Genomic DNA, 18,809 nt, shown 5'->3' with positions numbered 1-18,809 from the left:
TAAAGTGCGTCAAAGGCCAAAAAATAATTGTGACTCGTAGGTAAGACTACAAGCTCCCATTTGATGTTTTGAGAAAGTAACTTTATTTAAAACAATCAAATTGAGGAATCCTTGCTAACAAAAGCAACACATTTAATACAACTTGACTGGTTTCAGCACGTCTGTGTTGAAGACACTGTCGTGAACGTTGCGAAAAGCTGCCACTACTACAGAGGCCAATTTTTTCCTCAAGGCGGATAAATGTCCCGACGTGCCAAAAAGCGTGGCTCCAAAAAGCAGCTCCAAACACTCAAGCAAAAACATTCCTTCCTTTGCCAAGATAATTGCTATTCTTGTTGATGTTAGCCAAATGTATCCTCCCTATTAGCTGTCATCTGTAATGGCGTTATTTGCGTGAGGTGTCACACCCATGACACGCTGAGTCGGCAGAAATGAGCAAGCACTGGGGACTTTGGCCCATTTTACATTTTTGATTCTCCTATTGTCCAGTTTAAAACGATTCCTCATTTTCGTACTGGCTCGTTATGTTCGCACCACGGAGACGATGCTTTCAAAGGATGACGATACGTCTAATGGGGCAGTTTTGGCGCACAACAGCAAAGGGGAAACACCGTTTCATCTGCAAGACTTTGAAAGTCGCGTCCTCGCTAACTACCAAGCTAAAGACACCGCTGACAATGCGTGATGTTTTTTCGCAGCCTGCGATTTGCAAAACTCTCAAAGGATATCACTAACGTCGTAAAAAAAAAACGAAAAACAGACCCCTAATTATCGCTCCTCAAAAGTTGGCATCAACTAGCCGATAAGAAAGCGCCCGAATTGATTATTTGCGCAATAGGAAACGTGCTCCGTCGCGGGAACTGTTTAATTAATGATGGCGGACAAAGATAGGCCGTTAACTCCGCCGTGTCAGTCAAACGCTCGGAGGCAACTGGAGCTTGTTAAGTGATGCCAGAAACAGAGGGAGCGGCTCTACAGGATATCCGCTAGTTTGAAAGCGTTAACGACGGGCGGCGAGAGGACCCGAGCGCCGACTCGTGCTGTCAAACTTAAAGCCCCAGAACCGAATCTGGCTAGCCACATTTTTTATTTGTGTGTTCCACTCCCAAAAAAAAAAATAGTGGGTCTACTTTATGTTTGATTTGACTTTTTGGTCGAGAACCTGTCCCAAAATGGCGACCGCGAAACAGCAGACCGGACTTCCGTTTCCCCAGCCACTTCGTGTTCCAACCAGATGCCCGAGCCAGCTCCAATTTCCCGACTCTGATTTCAAATTCAATTTGTTTCCATCAATCCATCCTGCCATTCATCCAGTAGTGATGAAAACACAAGGGTAATTGTGTTCTTGCAATTATTTGATTAGGTTTTTCCATTCATGTGATTCCCATAGTCTTAAAATCCCTCTGAGGGAAAGCGTAACTACAACGGGGGCTGTGATGAAAATTAGTTTGACACTCCTGCTCGCAAAAAGTATATCAAGGTCACACTGAAGAGAAAACGAACTAACAATGCCTCGAAAACGGTCATATTTTTGTAGGACTATTACGAGCATGAATGGATTTTCAGCGTCTCATTAAAAAATTTCACTAATATTTAATTATATGACGTCTCTTGAGTGCCTGCATTTAGGTGCACATGGAAATTTGGGTGTTTCATGAATAGTTTTACAAGACAAAAGTACATATAATATCAATTCCAATATGGATCCATTATGACACATTTAAGTATATATTTTTTTTACGACTACTGCTGCAAGCGTCTACGCCTCCAGAGTGTAATTGAAGCATGTGTTCAGCAGCAATGTTTCATTTATAATGTGACATGTTTGACCTTAATCAAAGGAAATTAATTGCTTCACACAGTCAGGATTTTGCAGAAAATAATAGATTTATTGTGTATTCATTATTCCCCGCCCTCATAGATCAATCTAAGAAAAAAAAACTCGAACCGTCCCTGACAATTAATTGCTTCTAAGATCATTTTTGGAAACCTGTTGTCCCTATAAAATTATTATAACGAGCATTATATTTGAATTATCAGCATCGACATGAAAATCTTACGGTGCCAACAAGGAGTGGCCAAAGGTGTCGTGAGTGAGGGGGGGCGGTATGCCACGCTAGACGCCACTCCTTTTCCCTCACTCGCAGCGGGTGGAGGACCACCGTCCTCCCTCGCTACTCACTCACCCACCCACCCACTCCCTCCCTGCCTCACTCAGTCAGTCAGCGGCTGGGATGCAGCCCTGCAGAGGGACTCTACCCGGCCACGGCGGCGGAACCTGACACGAGCGGACTTGAACCGAAACCGTACCAGCGGGACTCAAAAGTGGCGGAGAGCTCGTCTACTATTTCGGGTATGGACGTGGGCACCCGCTGAGAAGCTTCTCGGACTTCTCTGGTCATTTTCTCGGCTTGAGGGTGGACGCGACGGAAGCGACGGTGGAGGCGGCGGAGGTCCGCTCAAGGAGCCGAGGAGCCCGGCGAAGGGAGGCGGACCGTACCCGCTGCTTTCCCGGTGAGTCGAAGCACTTTTTTTTTTGGTGTGTATATGTTGCGAAACTGTTTCAACCAAATCAAGTAAAAATGATAAATTAACGATCACGTCATGATAATAATATTCTGAATTATTGTTGTTTTTACCTGCTGCTCCTGTCTGGAGTTAATGAACTTGCTCGTTATCGAATGAAAGATGGAAATGTGAATTGCTTTGAAAAGCTTGGATACACAACCGATTGTTTTCAACACATTGGAACACTTAGGTGCACAATGAGAGTGGCTTGGGTGTGCAATTAATGCAGATGAGTTCGCGCAAGAGTGCTCGGGATTTTTTTTTTTTTTTTTCAGGTGTTCTTCTAGTCTAACCAGTATGCAATTTGATGGCTTTTTGATTTTGCAGTGTTGCCTTGCTTGCGTTCCATGTTAGAGGCAGTTAGTTTTAAGGGCGCAGAATTTTTCTTATTTTTTATTTTTTTAACCAGCAGTATTATTTATTCCCTAGACATTTTATACCCGCCATCATCAGGCTTGGTAGCTATGATTAAAATCAACCAAAACCAACAACTCAGGGAGGGTGGGGGGACAAAAATAATTATGTGCTACCAGGAAATCCTCCTTCAGCTGTGGTTTTTCTTTATGTATAATGCAACGCTACCCAGACGTGCAAGAAAGTAAAAGATTAAAGACTCTTGAACGTTGTAGACCAGAAAGCTGGCCCAAACATGAGGCGGAATTAATTCAACAGCGGGGGCCTCGTCGGAAAGTCAGATCTCTTAACCTGTCTTTGTTGGATGACGGTATCAGGTCAAGGAGAAATAAAAAAAGCTCACTACAGACTGCCCTTGATTTAGTTTTGAGTGTGAAGCTGCACAACTGCTCAGTGCACGGTCAGAGCCACACATTTCGTGTGACGTAGCTTCCCCAAAGAAATCCGAAAAATAGTACTGCAAGTACCTGATGCGCAGGAATGATCACGCGTGCTGGCAAATTGCACAAGCCTGACCTCGGCTCTCCACGGCGCCACCGCTGCACACGCAGCAGGTGCATCATTTCAGCGTGACTAGTGACCCTCCCGCCTGCTCAAATGAGACAAATATCGACGTGAGTCCTCGAGCGAACCGAATACGGCGGACGAAAGCTGTGCCACGTGCATGAAAACGTATTGCGGCAAAGAGAGCGAGCGATCCCACTGAAGGGTCGGGGAAGGAAGCGTCTCGCCAAGACAATGGCACCCGAGGGGGTCAGCTTGTCACTGACAAATCTGAGTGGAAACAGACATAAAAGTCCCCCGACCCAACAAGCAACACGTCCCCGAAGCTTGTCATCGACTTAGATGATGGCAAGGCGGTGATAAATTGTCACGCTCAACCTCCGAGGCAACGGGGGGGTTCCCAAACTTACTTTACGCCATTTTCAGAAATATTTAGCTTTCTAATTGCTATCATAACGGAACATCAGCGCAGCTTCAGGAATCCGGTGAGCCGTGATTGGTTGTGACTTGGCAACTGTGATGTCATATTCAGTCGACAGCAAGTGGCAAAATGGCCGCCCCCCTGGGGTTGCTGATGGTGTAGTGGTAATAAAAAAAAAAATTGCTGCCCCCTGAGATGGAGAAAAATGAGAAAAGAAGATTTGGCAATAAGTTTTCAGGGTGTTCCATGGAGGAAATGTCTCCTGTGTAAGAGATCCGTCGTTCTAAATGAATGAATGATAAATGACGACATCTGTAAACACGGTAACGTACTTTCTACAATTTGACATGACTGACATTTGTTGGCTCAAAGACCATGTTTCATAACTATTAATAACAAGACATGTCTGTCGGCCTCACTCGTATTTCTACTGTCGCGAGGTTCCCCTCAGTGCCTGAGCGACAGACATCCCCTCCAGGATTAATCTGACATCATAATTGGTATGATTGGCGAGACGGCTGACGTTCAGCACCCTCCCCTTCCCTGTCAGCCTTAGCGACGCCGCCGATGCGAACAGACAACCCTAAAGGCGACGCCGCTGTTGACATGCTGCGGCCCGCGAGACAAAAATAGGGCGGGATAATTGTACGAGTAAAAAGAACTAGTAGTCTCGGTGCTTGGTATAGGTACGAATGACCACTCAAGATCTGAGGGCTTGAAAAAAAAGTGATATCGGATTTCTGTATTTTTTTTTTTACGTGTCCTTGTGGCACATGTAGTTCAAGTTGAAATCAAGTCGAGTCTTTCCCATATTTTAGTCCCAAGTCCAAACCATGGCCAGAATAATCATGTGACTGGCACGCCTCACCCTCTTCTTCATAGTTTTATATTCCACCAGCCCTCCCTGACAAACGACCCCTCGAAATAAGATGGCAACCGTTATAGTTTAAGATGGAGCGACTTGTCTGAACAAGCAAGCATCCAGAACCGAATCAAATTGAAGTCCAAAAGAAGCAAACTAATGGAGCTGTGCGTCCCATCAGTTTCCGTTAGCATTGCAGAGTGTCCGGTGACTCGCCAAAAAACAGATTGCAGCATACAAGATACTTACTCAAGGCAAAGAGTTTGCCATGAATTGAGTGAGCGGCAGCTGGAGGAAGGACCTCTTGTTGAAAAACATTAACAGGGAGTCGGCCATTTTGTTTTGGAAGTGGCTATTTTGGGCAAATTCCAAGACCGCTACTTTAACGAGATTTTATTTTTTTATACGGTGGAGTAATAAGGTTGAGTTGATTTGAGTCATGGCTGGATCAATGTTGGCTTCATTAGGCCCATTTAATGTGCAAATGAAATTGTGTACCTGTTATAAATATCTGCAAAAGTCAACCTAATTAACACTCGTGATAAGACAGCACCAGGAAGTCATAAGTCGGCTTCATGGTGAGACCTCACACTCGATTCTTATTTATTCTTTATTTCTGTAAAGTTGGAACAAGGGTATCGGGGTGTGCCCATGCGTCAGGCAGCTTCATTACCGTTAATTAAGCCGTTCTTTCATCAGTTTCCCTTTGTGCTGCAAACCCTCTCATCCAGTCATCTGCAAAAACTTGATTCCTTTTGTTGTCTGCAGCAGGAAGTTGAAAGTTGGTCGTAATGAACAGTTTCAGTCCAGATCGGTCGATTCACGGCTCGAGTCTTCCAGCCTCCCTCGGGATTCAACAAAGAGAAAACACGGAGAACGTGTGTAGCTCGGTCATTTGGGCTTTTGTTGACTTTTGATGGAATACGTGTCAAATTATCCCAAATTAATTGGTGATCAACAACAAAAAAAATTGAGTAAAAAAAAAAAAAATTCTTCCTGAAGGCTTCCAATTATCCCAAATTAATTGGTGGTAAAAAAAAAATAGAGTTTAAAAAAAAAAAAAAGTCTCCCAGAAGGCTGGCTGACTGTATGAGCGGCCATGTTGACGCTTTCTGTTTTGAATTCATCATATTATATATGTTTATATATATATATATTATTTTTTTTAATCAGGCAGATGCCAGATTAGAAAGATGAAGGTGTTTTGTGGTCGTCAGGGTCTAAAAGGCAAAATGTGCAGCCTGGCTGATAGTCGCAAACTCAAACATTAGCGCAAACGAGTCTGATAGCTTTTGACATCTGAAGGCGGCTGGAACGTGATTCGTGGACGTCCTAAACAATGGAGTGTGTGGAAATGAGATAAAAAAGAATGTAGATGTGTATTGAAGGATGACTTGCAAATTGCTTGCTTAAACCTGAGCTGAACTTGTCACGACATCTGTTTGCTTTTTGCCTTTGGCTGACTGCTTTAGGGGACAGGCGGGTCACATTCACGCGTGTATATATATGTGTGTGTGTATTCTTTTACAGCGCAAACCTGTGATGTTGGCATCCTTGCCAGAAGGGTGATTTTTGCACATCCCGACTTCCAGATTGCTCGCCTTTTTTTTTGTATTAATACTTCCCTCACATCTTGAAAGTTTAAACTATTGATCTTTGAGTCTCCTTGCCAGAGAAAGAATTCCAAAGATTGTTTATTACCTTTACTGTCTGTGATCGGAGTCAACAACCAGTACATTGACTCATCAGCACAAATCTTTTACCAATTTATCCTGCCAATATTTTGGACTATATAATTGCATACATTTTTATTTCAGAACGAAAACCCCTTTTGAGGAGCAAATAAAACCAAGTCTTTGCTCAAGTTGCTGCTGCAGTGCTGAGATGTTGACTGTCAAGGTCTTCAGAGTGCATTGAAAAGCAAGAAGCATTTTATGGGGTCTTCTATAATGTCAGAGAAGTTCTCTGTTGGCGTGAAGGAAAAATAACCTGACCAGTTACTGTAATGCTAATTTGCCGTCCACGTCTGATGCACCTTGCGAGCTGTAACAAGTTCTTGGTGACATCACAAAGCCGTTTCCAAAGACCAGCATATTAATATTTTCCTGAAATCCATTTTCACTCACTGCAACTTCTCCCTCTCACTTCTCGAGTGAAACAGACACAAAGAATGTCAAGAAAGTCCGCCTTGGCCCTCCGGTGCATTAGGAACAGATGCCGTGACGAATAATATCGTTTTTGTTTATAATTCTCATCTCAATTGATGGCTTCCCCGGGATCGGCAGCTCCACGTCCTCAGCTCGCCTCCTGTGGCGTCTCACCCTCCGACAGCCGTTGGATTTATTCCGCCCCGGCCGGCCGGGGGAGCATAATTCCTTGAATATATTTTGGATATGCGATGGCAGACCCCCGGTGGAGGGATGAGTGATTTAATAACACCCCCCACCACTTCTTGGTGTCATTCCGGTGACAATGAACCCCTGCGCACAGTATGAGTCCGATCCATAAAAGTACATTTATTTAGCCCGAGCGTGTACAGCGGCAGATCTAACACGTAATGCTAAGCAACACGTCCTCCAGATATTAGGCCGATGCGAAGCTCCATTAAACATTGAGATGAAACGCGAGCGGCGAGGCGACGGGCTGGAAATGTGGGAAAAGAAAGCAGCTTTATAGCCATCTGAACTTGCGCTTGTTAGCTAACACATTTATAATCAGGTATTTTTAAACACATAGCTGTCACGTTTGAGCAGCTATCTGTGGGCTAATTTGAAGATAACCTAGCTTAGCTGTCCACGTGGATTTTATAGTGATGGATAACGTTCCATAGCTCTTGAATTGGAGATCATTAATTGTGTGTTCAGTGCCCACAGTACGATAAAAAACAGTTTTGACTCTAAAAAGCATCGGGACATAGAGCTAATCTCCCGTTCAATCATACTTCATTATATCATCAAGTTCCCACTGTGGGCTTCTATTGTAGGCCGGCTATCACGTCACAACGTGAATTTAAAAGCTTCCGTTGGCTCTCCGGTTCACCCGTTAGTCATTCTCGCCGAGCACAATGTCGCTTTCATGCATAAGTGGGCATGTTAACCATGCTGACCCGGGGTGTAGGAATCCAGCACGGAGCCTTGAGACATAGCCGCATAACACATAGCTCATTAAAGTCCAATTTCTTGACGGAAAAAACTTAAAAAGGAAAGTAACTCAGTTGAGCTACATAATGTTAGCAAAACTGTGGTAGCGTATTTTTATAACAAAAATATCAAGCTAGCTAGCGCTTGCTAATGACAACATGTCACCCCTTCATGTCTGGACTGCAACTAAACGAACCATTGTGAGATTCAACGATTAATCGGCACCTAATTAGCGCATTAATTGATAAAAGCACTTTTGGTTTAAAAAACTTCTTACATTTATTTTGATTCTGATTCAAAAAATGTCTCGTACGTCAGGTGTTTGATGTTGTTTTTATTTTGACTCATAAAGGCTTACGTATTTTTCCATGTTTCCAATTCATAACTATTTCCGATAGATAATTCCTCCACTTTGTGAACCTAAGTCTTAATTTATAAATACGACTAAATATTGATTAAACCATCTTGTTAATTCAATAATATGTCTGTTTCTTTTGTTAAAAACTATTGTCACACTTGTGTCAATCACAGTGTTTTAATAGTAATTTTCAATTCCACCGTCCCTTTTTTTCGGGCTTCCAATATCTGCCTGAAACCAAACATGAATTTCAATGCGGCCTGACTGTTTTTAAATCAAAAAGATTGCGCCATCAAATAAAGCCTCTTCTTTTCTCACTGCCTTTCGAGAGTCATTAAGCCGCCGCTATTGGATTGTTAATGGATTCTGGAAAAGGCTGATTACAGCGCGAGTAACGTGCCTTCATAATAAGGCAAATGTGTTTATATGCGGCACGGGCCGGGTAAAAGCTTCCTGTACTCTGCATTAGCGTGACATTACTCCAATGTTTTATCATCACGTATTGTAGTTTGCGTACGTGCAGATGTATTTATTATTATTTTTTTAAGAGTTTCAGACAAAGGACGTAAACAGCAGCTCGGAGAAGCTTGTACATATTTTCCTAGCAAGTTTATTACTTGTAAAACGTATTTGATCATGCCAGTCGACATCGTTTTCAGCTCTGGGGAACATTTTCAACGCTTTGCCAGATTATTATTATAAATCTAGCTATTATTCTATTCTCTCTCTCTCTCCCCCTCTCCTTTTTAGCATTAATCTATTGCACTCTATCCACTGTAGTGCTCTCTTATTAAAGCGCAACCGATTAATCGGACATTAGGGCAAAAATCGGCAGATTCCCCCCCCCCATTTTTTTTCTTTTTACATTACAACATAAGACAAAAACAATACCATTCAAAGATCCTTCCCCAACTCCGCAATGAAAACAATCGGCATAAAAATTGGACGATTCTCCTCTGTTGGACAAATAATAACGAAATGTAAGTCAGCCAACTGTTCTGCATGTAATCAACATTTTCTGAATTTATTAATAAAGTGTACTGTCTGCGTTCTCCGTACATTCCACCCGTTCTATTCTACTTGAGTGACTCCTTGTTATTCAGACTCTCCGTCACAATGAAGAAAAACGGCATGAATAAATGTTCAAGCATGGTTAGACTATTTCCCTGCAATTTTTTTTTCCCTCTAAGGATGAACAGTATTTGCATTTTGAGGCAAAATAAATGAAATGCAAGAAGAGTTTCTTTGCATGTCGCCTCTGTGATTTGTAGAAGGACACATTGCTGTGGTGCCATAATACGTCAACGCTAATGGCAAGTTGTCTCATACGGAATTGTGCCTTCATGGGAAAACTGCAGCTCTCACCATTTGGATATTCTTTTCCCCCAGAGAGTGTTTTTTGACATATTGTGTATATGCGCCGTGCTCCCCTGGGGGAGAGAAAATGGCGCCTTATTTAAAGTAACAACAACAACAAAAAAAGCTCCTTAAGTAGTTCTTGAACTTCAGTTTTTTTATAAACCTTTCAAAACCTAATAGCATAATTGGTCAGTTTTTCAATATTTTTATTTTTTATTTTATTTTAATTATTATTTTTTGTTTCAGGCACTGCTGGATGATTACACACGAATCAGGTAAAAAAAATTTTTTGTTGCGCTCCATCTATTAAATTTGACTATTTTGTCAATTAATTGCATTAATTTGAATGCATTGGATTTTTTTATAGAATATATATATATTTTTTAAATTCAACATTTTGGACCTCCTAGGCCCATGTAGTTAGTTCTTCCAATCCACATGAAATTAGGTGGACATGTCGAAAATAGCAAGACCCTCCAAAAAAAGTTTCAAGAAGCCATCCTGAACTTTTTTGTTTTGAAGCGGCCATTATGAGCAAATTCCGAGGCATGAGCTTTGACCACCTGCTACTTGGGAATTGAAATTAATGAGCCCTGGAATTGGGACGCTTTTATGCTTTTGCCGTCTGTCTGATGTGGGCAAGAATGAATGATCATTTTGAAGATTTTTCAAACACGTGTCCGTTTGATGCATCTAAACCCGTCTCAGGACCTTTAGAGGCGCCCGGCGTGCCACGCGTGTGATCTGCGGGTGTCGTGGCGGCCGAGACGCTAATTGCCCGCGCTGCGCTCCCCCTTTGGTAATTGTCTTTTGATTGAGGTCAGCGGGACAATTAAAAGCATTGAGGGGTGAAAAAACGGCGAGGAGAGAGCCCAGACGCCTGACGTCAGCGACAGGGATGAGCGCCGGGGATAATTGTGCGAGGGAGCCGGCCTCAAATGTCAGCTTAATGATCATATGGACGTTTTGAATTTTTTTTTTTTTGTAAGATAGCCACACTCCGCCATTTGATGACTTCGGCGCGATCTCGCTCGCAGCGGGAACAAAATCTGCTCGCGGAATTTGATGTCGCGTGACGCAGCTTTGCATAATCGTCAAGACAGACAAAGCTGGAGAAATGTGAAATTCCGCGGGAGAGATTTTGCACGTTTGACGACAGCGGCGGCTTTCAGTGACGTTTTCATGCGCCTCAATGCGGCGTGGGTGTGCGTACAAAGAAGAGATTTGCGGCCTGCTGATTGAATGTCATGTTATTCAGATCGGAACATTTTTTTTCTCAAAAGGATATTTTCAATTATTTCAGCCAATTATTCTGTCTTTTTGGTTCTGTTTGTTTGTGAGTCTTATTATTAAATATTTTGTGGAGGGAGGCCAATGTGAAATCACAAAATATTGTTTTGCCTTTTTGTGTCTCACGGGGTGCACAAAACCAACAAAAAAAAAAGACAAACCCCCCAAAAAAATCTTCTTAAAATGCTGATGATTCTTAATCTGTCTCCAGTGCATGGAACTTCTTGACAACGCATTTTCAGCCACGTGATCCGTCCATCGGGACAAAAAAAACAACATCATCGTCAACATGGGAGCGTCATTTCTCACAATTGCCGAGGTCGGAATAAAGCCGAGCAGCCGGGAATGCAATTCGTCGTATTCGCTTTGAGGCCCATTAGAGCAATCATTGTGATCTCCTCCCCCTCCCCTCATTGTTTTGCCCAAACGGGTCAGTGGTTTCAACACTGCTGACACCGTGAAGACACAGAGGCAGAAAATCACCTTTAAAAAAAAAAATCATTAATCTGCTTGAGCATTCACGCTACGTAAGAGTCGAGGTGTGAACAATCCTGCGTTGATTGACAGCGCCTTTTCCTCCTGCATACGACGCTCGGCACTGATCTTCCACCAGCGCCAAGGAGCCTGGCGGGCACACTAACGAGCGCAGCGCTTGTCGGTTCGCCTTTGATTTATTACACAGCCACGGAGCGTCACCTCGGCCTTCGCCCTTTTCCTTCCAGTTTTTTGGGACACAACTGGATCAAACGGGCTTTTTTTTCCCCCGACTGAATGGACGGTTGAGCATCGGGAAGAAGCGACGAGCCGACTCATGAAGATGTGGGCCGCGTTCTCGGGTTCCTCGTGACGTCACAGTAGTGGATTTCCATCAATCCAGATTCGATCGTGTTATTTCATTCATTAATTAGCAGCTATGTTCACGCCCACCACAGCGCAAACGCCCTTTTCCACAAAAATATATCCGAATGCGATCTGGCTTATTTTTTCTTTTCCGTTTTGTTCCCTTGTCGCCCAATTTGTTTGAAACTTTGAATTCAAGCTATATACCCGAGCTTTCGGTGTATTGTTGCGCTGCTTGCGGCCAATAATGATTCATCCAGTGTGTGTATACGGCGAGGCACCACTTGCAGCAGGGTGGACAAAACAATTGCAGTAATTTCAGGGCTACTATCCTTTCTCCGCGTGATTGCTATCAAAACATCCGAGGCAGAAGTAGAGCAGTGCGGCACAGGGGGAAAGAAAACAGGGAGGGAGGACGGGCAGACGAGTTGAAGCGAGATCTCTGCTTCCATAAATGATAAATGCGGGACAACTCCTGCTGGATGTGGACATGCTTGCCTCAACCTTCGGCGTTCTCTTAACGATACCAATCACCATGCGAGGGAGGAGAGAGCCCGGGAACGATGAGAGAGCCCGGGAGCGAGGATCTCTGTTGCACCTGAGTAGAGATAAACACACACCGTGACACAGGTGATTGACAAAAAAGGTCAGCACTGTTTGGGAAACAATACCTGATCTTTTCTACCTCTGTCAAACATAGTTGATTTTTTTTGGGGGGGGGCGGGAGGACACGAGAAATTGCTCTGAGCCAGCTGGTTGCTTTTTTGACAAAACTGCTTTTCACGCCATTCCGTTTCCGGGGTACAGTCCACATGCATCGGGGGCCCGAATTGAGACGGCGACTCACCTCAAGTGGAGAATAGGTGATCCTTGGGGGAGGCCTCCACTCAACTGAATAATGTATCGTGTTGTGATGCCGAGGCACCGGAGCGCAAAATGGCCACCCGGGTGTCGGAACGCTTGAAACGTGCTTACGTTGCTTTCACGGCGCCGGCGGTCGTCTGGAATCCGAGCTGCTAAATTTCAAGACGATCAAGTCAGGGTGCGAAAGTGATGTTTGATGACATTGTAAATAAAACATCATGGTTAATCACGTCATTGTGTCGTTTGCGTGCAGGTGCAGCTTTAATGAAGAAGACCAGTTGCTGACCTTCTCGCCGAAGGGACCCTCCTCAACAAGTATGGGGTCACCATGGAAACCATTTCTCATCCTCTCAGTCATCAGTGGCCTTTCAGGTGAGACAGGCACGCAGAATAATCTCCTTTGAGGCGGAAAGTGCCGTATGTTTTTTTTTTTTTTCAACGCTGGGAGGATGGTATGCAAATGCAGGTGGGGGGCCAGTCTTCATACGAGCAAAAAAAAAAAAAATGCATTTACGTGTATATGTGAAGGAAATATAATTGCAGTCATACGGTTTTTCATCTTTATTGAAGGACTGGGAATATTTGAGGTCAGTATCCATAGCGACGCTTCAAAAATGAAGAAGTTGATTTGTGTTGCTCAATGAAAAAATACACTTTTTCTATATTGATATATATTCCAGCCACGGGTCTTTGGTACATGATTGGTCGACATGATTGGTGACTGAAAGTTGTCTAGGTGCTTTTTACTGTTAGCCTCAACGCTACATGCAACAACAAAAAAAAATCAATGCAAGTTTTGCCTTAAGGTAGCAACATTGAGAACAAATGTTAGACAAACAATGAAGTCATACACTGTTTAGTGTGTGTATGTGTGTGTGTTTACTTATTAAAGAGACGCCTGCCCCCGGACGCATTGATCCATCTCGCTCCCGGCCGCCTCCTACGAATCGGAGAAAAATAAAATCCTGGATAAATTTTGTCACTTTTAAATGCCATCGTCAGAAGTCGTAGGACAATTTCCCGAAAAGATTTTCAGCAATTTCGTCAGTCAAGATTTTTTCTTTCCCCCTCATACTTGCATACTACCCGTTGGAGCCCGTTGAGAATCACATTGAATCATTTTGAACAGATTCGATTTTTCAATTTCGATTCCCTGAGTCATGAATTTTTATTCAAGGCTCTTTTTGAGTAAACTTTTTTTTTTACAGCTGTCCCTTGACTTGCACTATATAGGAGTAACTCATAATATATATATATATGTTCAACTTTTCTTTTTTTATCAGAACATTAAGAAAAACATTAAACCTCATTTTTCGGAAATGACGATTTTTTGAAAATTTGTCTTTGTTAGCCGACTTTGACAAGTGACCACAAACCTCCCGTGGCCTTTCCAGCATGGCTACACATTAGTTAGACATATTTGATTGTCTTTCGGATTGTCCTTGGAAAAAAACAAAAAATCTTTTGTAAGGACTCCCCGGGCCCCTAAAATGCAGAGCACCCCTGCCCGGCGAAACGAGAACACGGCGCCTTTTGCGCCGAATTTAGCAGCGACAGCTGTCACAAAGGCTCAATAGGCTTGAGCGTGCCGCTTCAGACGGCCCTGGGGGTGTGATTGTGCCTTTTATGCGCCGCCATACTTCCGACATGATGGCCGTCGTAATGGATTATTGCCCCATTGTTCTCGTGGAACATTCCAAAATATGCCCACTTCGGAGGACGGCCGCGCCTCTCTTCTTTCCATCCAGAATTATAATTTGACTCCGTCGCTTGGCTATCCGCTCCTTGTTCGCCCACGTTTCTCCAGACGAGCGTACGGCGGCGGGTTTTTTAACGCGCCTCCCTCATGTTTACAAAGTGGCAGCAGCATCGGGGCCATTTTGCTCTCTGGCCCGATGCCGATTGAAGCGGGAAGCATAATTGGGCTGTCCCTCGGAGGTGTCTACATTTCAAAGAAGTGGCTTCCAGGGAATAGAGACGCCTCGTGCCGCACAGCTGATGCGCGGCGCCACTTTGGCCAAGGGCGAAGGTGTCACTCGCCGCAAATACGCTTTAGGAAAATTGATGGATTTTGACGTAGTACATGTGAAAGCATGATGGACTCTGAACTGCAGATGCGCTTGCACTATTGAATGAAATCCAATCTCTCGTTAGTCTTTGCCTGTTGTTGTTTTGCTTTTTATCCACAGCGTCATCGTTAATATTTTCTCCTTTCATTATTTCCCTTCGCTTTTGTAACGGCCCGCATTAGATTATTCTCGCCGTGCCACGCTTCAGCTGAGGCATAGAATCAAGAATCTGTTGCCATTTCCCACACCTTGGGTTCTATTTTTGGTGGCGCCACCAGGGAATAGTGGCCTTCCTCCAACTGGCAGGAGGGCCCTTGTACTCACAACTTCAGCCCAGTATATAAAATCGGCTTTGGATTCGGAATTTAACATTTTTGGGTGGGTTGTCTGTGTGTGGATGCCAGCGCCGGTTAAAAGATTTTCATGAGCCGCACAGCTTTCAGCTGGAGCCGGAAACATCAAGCAGGTGTTGCCATGTTTGTCCACCATGTCAAAAACAAATTCGACATTAAAAGCCTATGTTATCAGTTTATTAAAACAAAGTAGGAGTGACTATTTTCAGCGTTTCTGTCTTTTTGCTCGAGGGATTACTACAACAAAGAAAGCGTGATCCGGCCTCGTCTTCTCTGTCAAAAGATGTTTGCCTTATCATTTCATTTAATGTAAATTCCCAGCTGTGTGTTTTGCTCGGCCCGGCCCCGGCCTCCAAATAAAGCTCCGTCGAGCTAGCGGGGCAACCTTTAAGCGAGCGTGAGGATCGAGTCAAAAAAGATTTCAACAGCCGAGGAGCCCAGATGAAAATGATTCATGGCCGGCAACTCTATGGAGGATATTTCACTGAATAAATGTACTCCAGCCTAATCAGCTTCAGTCAATAGATTCTCCCCTGTGAAGGTCTTCATTAATCTCACGCTCCGTCGACTAATCATTCTCATCTGCTCGGGCTCCCGCCAGCTTCTTACGTACTTACTGTACGTAATTCCCATTAATTCTTTGCTCCCGAGTCTGGAGCCGCCACCTCGTCGCTAATCTTGTCCGTAGGTTCCCCCCCACCCCCGGCGTGCCGTTTTACCTTAGCCTTATCTCTTGCCATGGCGGTTAATTTGCATGTCTGGCGTGGATGGAAATTAATCACAACGTAATATATGTTCCTTTAGCCTTGCTAACGTTGTCGTTTGGCAAGCAAAAAATGCTAATGCCTTGCTAACCTTGTCATTTGCCTTGCTAAAAAATGCTAAATGCGCTAATGCTAACTGAAGTAAAGTACCAGGAAATTTCTGTTTAAAAAAAAGAAAAAGTAGCAGATTTATGGTCATCAGATTTATATTGCTCAAAAAGATGTTATCACGAAGGAGGCGTTATCAAGACCTTCCGTCAACAATGGGCGCAAATTGAATTCGGTGCGTCCTTTTACATCGCCATCAACATTTTTACACTTTGCCGCCGCTTCTGAAAGGTACGGATCGACAAAGGGTCGACAAAGGGTCGTCGCTTTTATCAGATGAAGGTAACAGTTTTCACAAGAGGAAAAGGACGTGAGCTTTAATAGCTCAACAAAAGAGGGTGTTCTTCTTTTTTCTGCTATGATGTATTTGTCAGGATTTAGCTTTAGCCCACCCTGACGTTCTTGAGACGAATAAATCAAATGACCTTTTGCCGCTTGCTCTTTCACGGAACACGACGCTTACACAATAGGCGACAATCTAATCCGTGCTCGACGCCAAAGCGTCAATGGAAGAGCAAGTGGTCTACAATTACAAAAGCTAAGTGATGCAATTTGCTGGTCGGGGATACTGCGGTTTGTAAGACGTTTGTCTTTGGAGCTGCATCTGTTTGATGCTCTTCTGAGGAAATCCAGTCAAAAACTGTCAAATAAATCAAGTCGACTGGAGATAAAAGTTTGAATAAGCGTTTTCCAGATTTACTATAGCACAAAGTGTTAATTTCTTAATTGTTGACCTTATTTTCTTCAGTTAAAATTATTTGGCCGATTAATAGTGGGGTTTTTTTGTTTTTTTTTCATTATTTGTCGATTGTTTTTTTAATTAAACGACCGATTGTTGAAGTTATTTTCTTCAGTTCTAATTTGTTAAAATTATTTAACTGATTAATCTTTGTTAATATTTGAGAGATTCATTTTCTTATCCCTTATTTGGCCGATGAATCGTTTATTGGAAATTTATCTTGCTAAATATCGAAAACGGCATCCGTCTCTAAAAATAATATCGGTCACATTTCTTGATCTGAACGAGCTAATTTTCTTGTGTCTACGTGAAGTCTCTTTGGTGTAATACACGGACGGCAGTAATCACACACTCTGTTTTGTTCTTAGCCCAGGCTTACCCGAGAGTCTCGAGATTACTACTTGGCTTGTGTTGCGTTCTAATCACATCCCGCTCCACCGCCTCACACAACTCTGACTGCGGCCCGACTCGGAATGTTTTCCGTTCCGTGTTCCGCCGCTCATCGGCACCATCTGTGACTTTCCAGCTTAGGTCATTTATTCTTGTTATATTCATAGTGACAAAATAACACGTTTGGCGCTTTTCCACTTGGAATTGAATTTCATTGTTGTCTTTAAACAAGCGCTAAAAGGTTTAAATTGTGAAAAAAGGTGTCGCTTATCATTCATTTAAGGATAACGATGCTCGAAAGTGGCGGCGTATGTTGAGGTGTAAAACCTTGTTTGAATTTAATTTATTTAATCCTCTTTTTATCGTTTTATTCTTTTGTTGCACTTTTGTTTTTTTTATTCATTATCTTTTTATGATTTTATTTATTTTATTTCTTATTTTTATTAATTTTATCGTTTTTTTTGTGGTAGACTTGGCGTGGGCGTCGCGGCCCGTCTCGTACGCCGCCGTGCTCCGCATGAAAACCGAGAGCTCGTCGTCGCTGCTCAATCCCCGCGGACGAAACCGGCAGCAGCACGGCGGCGGGCTGGCGGCGCCGCCCGACTGGCCCGTCTTCGCCGGTCACCCTCATCCGGCGCTCAGTCTCCTCGGCTCTCAGGAGGACTACCGGAGTGAAGGTACGACTTTCCAAAAAGTTTGTAACTGCCTTTAAATATTGTAATTATGTTCACCAGATTGCCACGTATGAAACGCGCGGTTAAATAACATCGTTATGATGGCGAGCCGGTGTAAAAACAAAATCTTGCCAGCATCCTTCATTGCATCTTCCAAGTTGGCACCGCCGCCGCCATCTTATCTCCAACTTCACGAGCTGCCCGCCGAGATCCGGATTTGAATCCCGCTCATCCATCACAGCCGGCGCTCAGGCTGCCGTCGCTTGTCAGCGCCACAACCGCCCGGAAGACGAATATCTTGGTCGGGATCGGTCCGAGCAGGGGCCGGAAGCACTCTGTCATAAATCTCCCCGTCTGCCGTCGTAATTCATTTAGCGCTGCCCGTAATGACACATCGATCCATTAATGCCGAATTAATGGCATCCTACTCATTGCGTCTGGAGCGCTTAATTAACGGAAATGTCAAGTGTCTGCATAAAAGCGGACGGAAGTCTCCGGTAATGTCCTCTCCTCGTGCCCCCCCCCCTTCTGCTCTTTTGACCACTGTGCTTTTTTCGTCATGTACCTTTTAACGGCGTCTGGTGAGTGACAGACGACCACGACGTTCAACTTGAAATGAGTCCCACGTCTTCCGGTGAGACCAATTACGGTCCTCGGCAAGGAATTGTGCGGACAGGTCATTTATTGGCTCTCACCAGATCGTTTAAGTGTCCCTGTTGGAGTGTCTGCTTAGTTTTAATTTTAGATACAGGTCTCTAAAGCAAAAAAAAAAAAAAAAAAAAGATTCTCTGAGCTTGTTTCAAGGGTTTGTTATCATCAATAAATAGCTGTCAGTGTGCCAGCGACGATTTGCAGGAGGCCTGTTTTTCCAGGCGGACAAATAAAAAGCCGTGTCTGTTTTCTGTTGATTCTGCAAACAGATCAGCGGAAGGAGGGAGAACACAAACAAAAAAATCGGACACTTTTTTTTTTAAATGCAAACACGGCCGTCTCGAGCGGCTGCTTCGTCACCGGATGCTCTTTAATTCCAAATGCGGAATGTGCTCGGAAAGGCAAAACCAAACATTTTATGCATCTCGAGGGGGGAAGTAA

The 18,809-nt window shown here is 43.7% G+C and overlaps 1 protein-coding gene across 3 annotated transcripts in view; it reads left to right on the top strand.

Annotated features, from left to right (window-relative positions):
- Nucleotides 1-2,219: 2,219 nt before the first annotated feature.
- cntn5 (contactin 5) overlaps nucleotides 2,220-18,809 on the top strand; it is a 46,732-nt gene continuing 30,142 nt past the window's right edge. Inside the window, exons 1-4 of one of the 3 annotated variants that reach the window (XM_088381074.1) lie at nucleotides 2,377-2,514; nucleotides 9,873-9,901; nucleotides 12,874-12,992; nucleotides 17,514-17,720. In XM_088381074.1, coding sequence (XP_088237200.1) covers nucleotides 12,938-12,992; nucleotides 17,514-17,720 — 262 coding nt within the window. In that variant the 5' untranslated portion in view covers nucleotides 2,377-2,514; nucleotides 9,873-9,901; nucleotides 12,874-12,937. Of the gene's footprint in view, nucleotides 2,515-9,872; nucleotides 9,902-12,873; nucleotides 12,993-17,513; nucleotides 17,721-18,809 lie in introns of all 3 variants that reach the window. The other 2 variants (XM_088381077.1, XM_088381075.1) reach the window with 2 other exon arrangements.

Source organism: Syngnathus floridae, chromosome 7 (genome assembly GCF_059516105.1).
Source record: "Syngnathus floridae isolate MCC-2025c chromosome 7, RoL_Sflo_1.0, whole genome shotgun sequence".
NCBI classification, from domain to species: domain Eukaryota; kingdom Metazoa; phylum Chordata; class Actinopteri; order Syngnathiformes; family Syngnathidae; genus Syngnathus; species Syngnathus floridae.
This window is presented reverse-complemented; position numbering and strand designations above follow the sequence as displayed.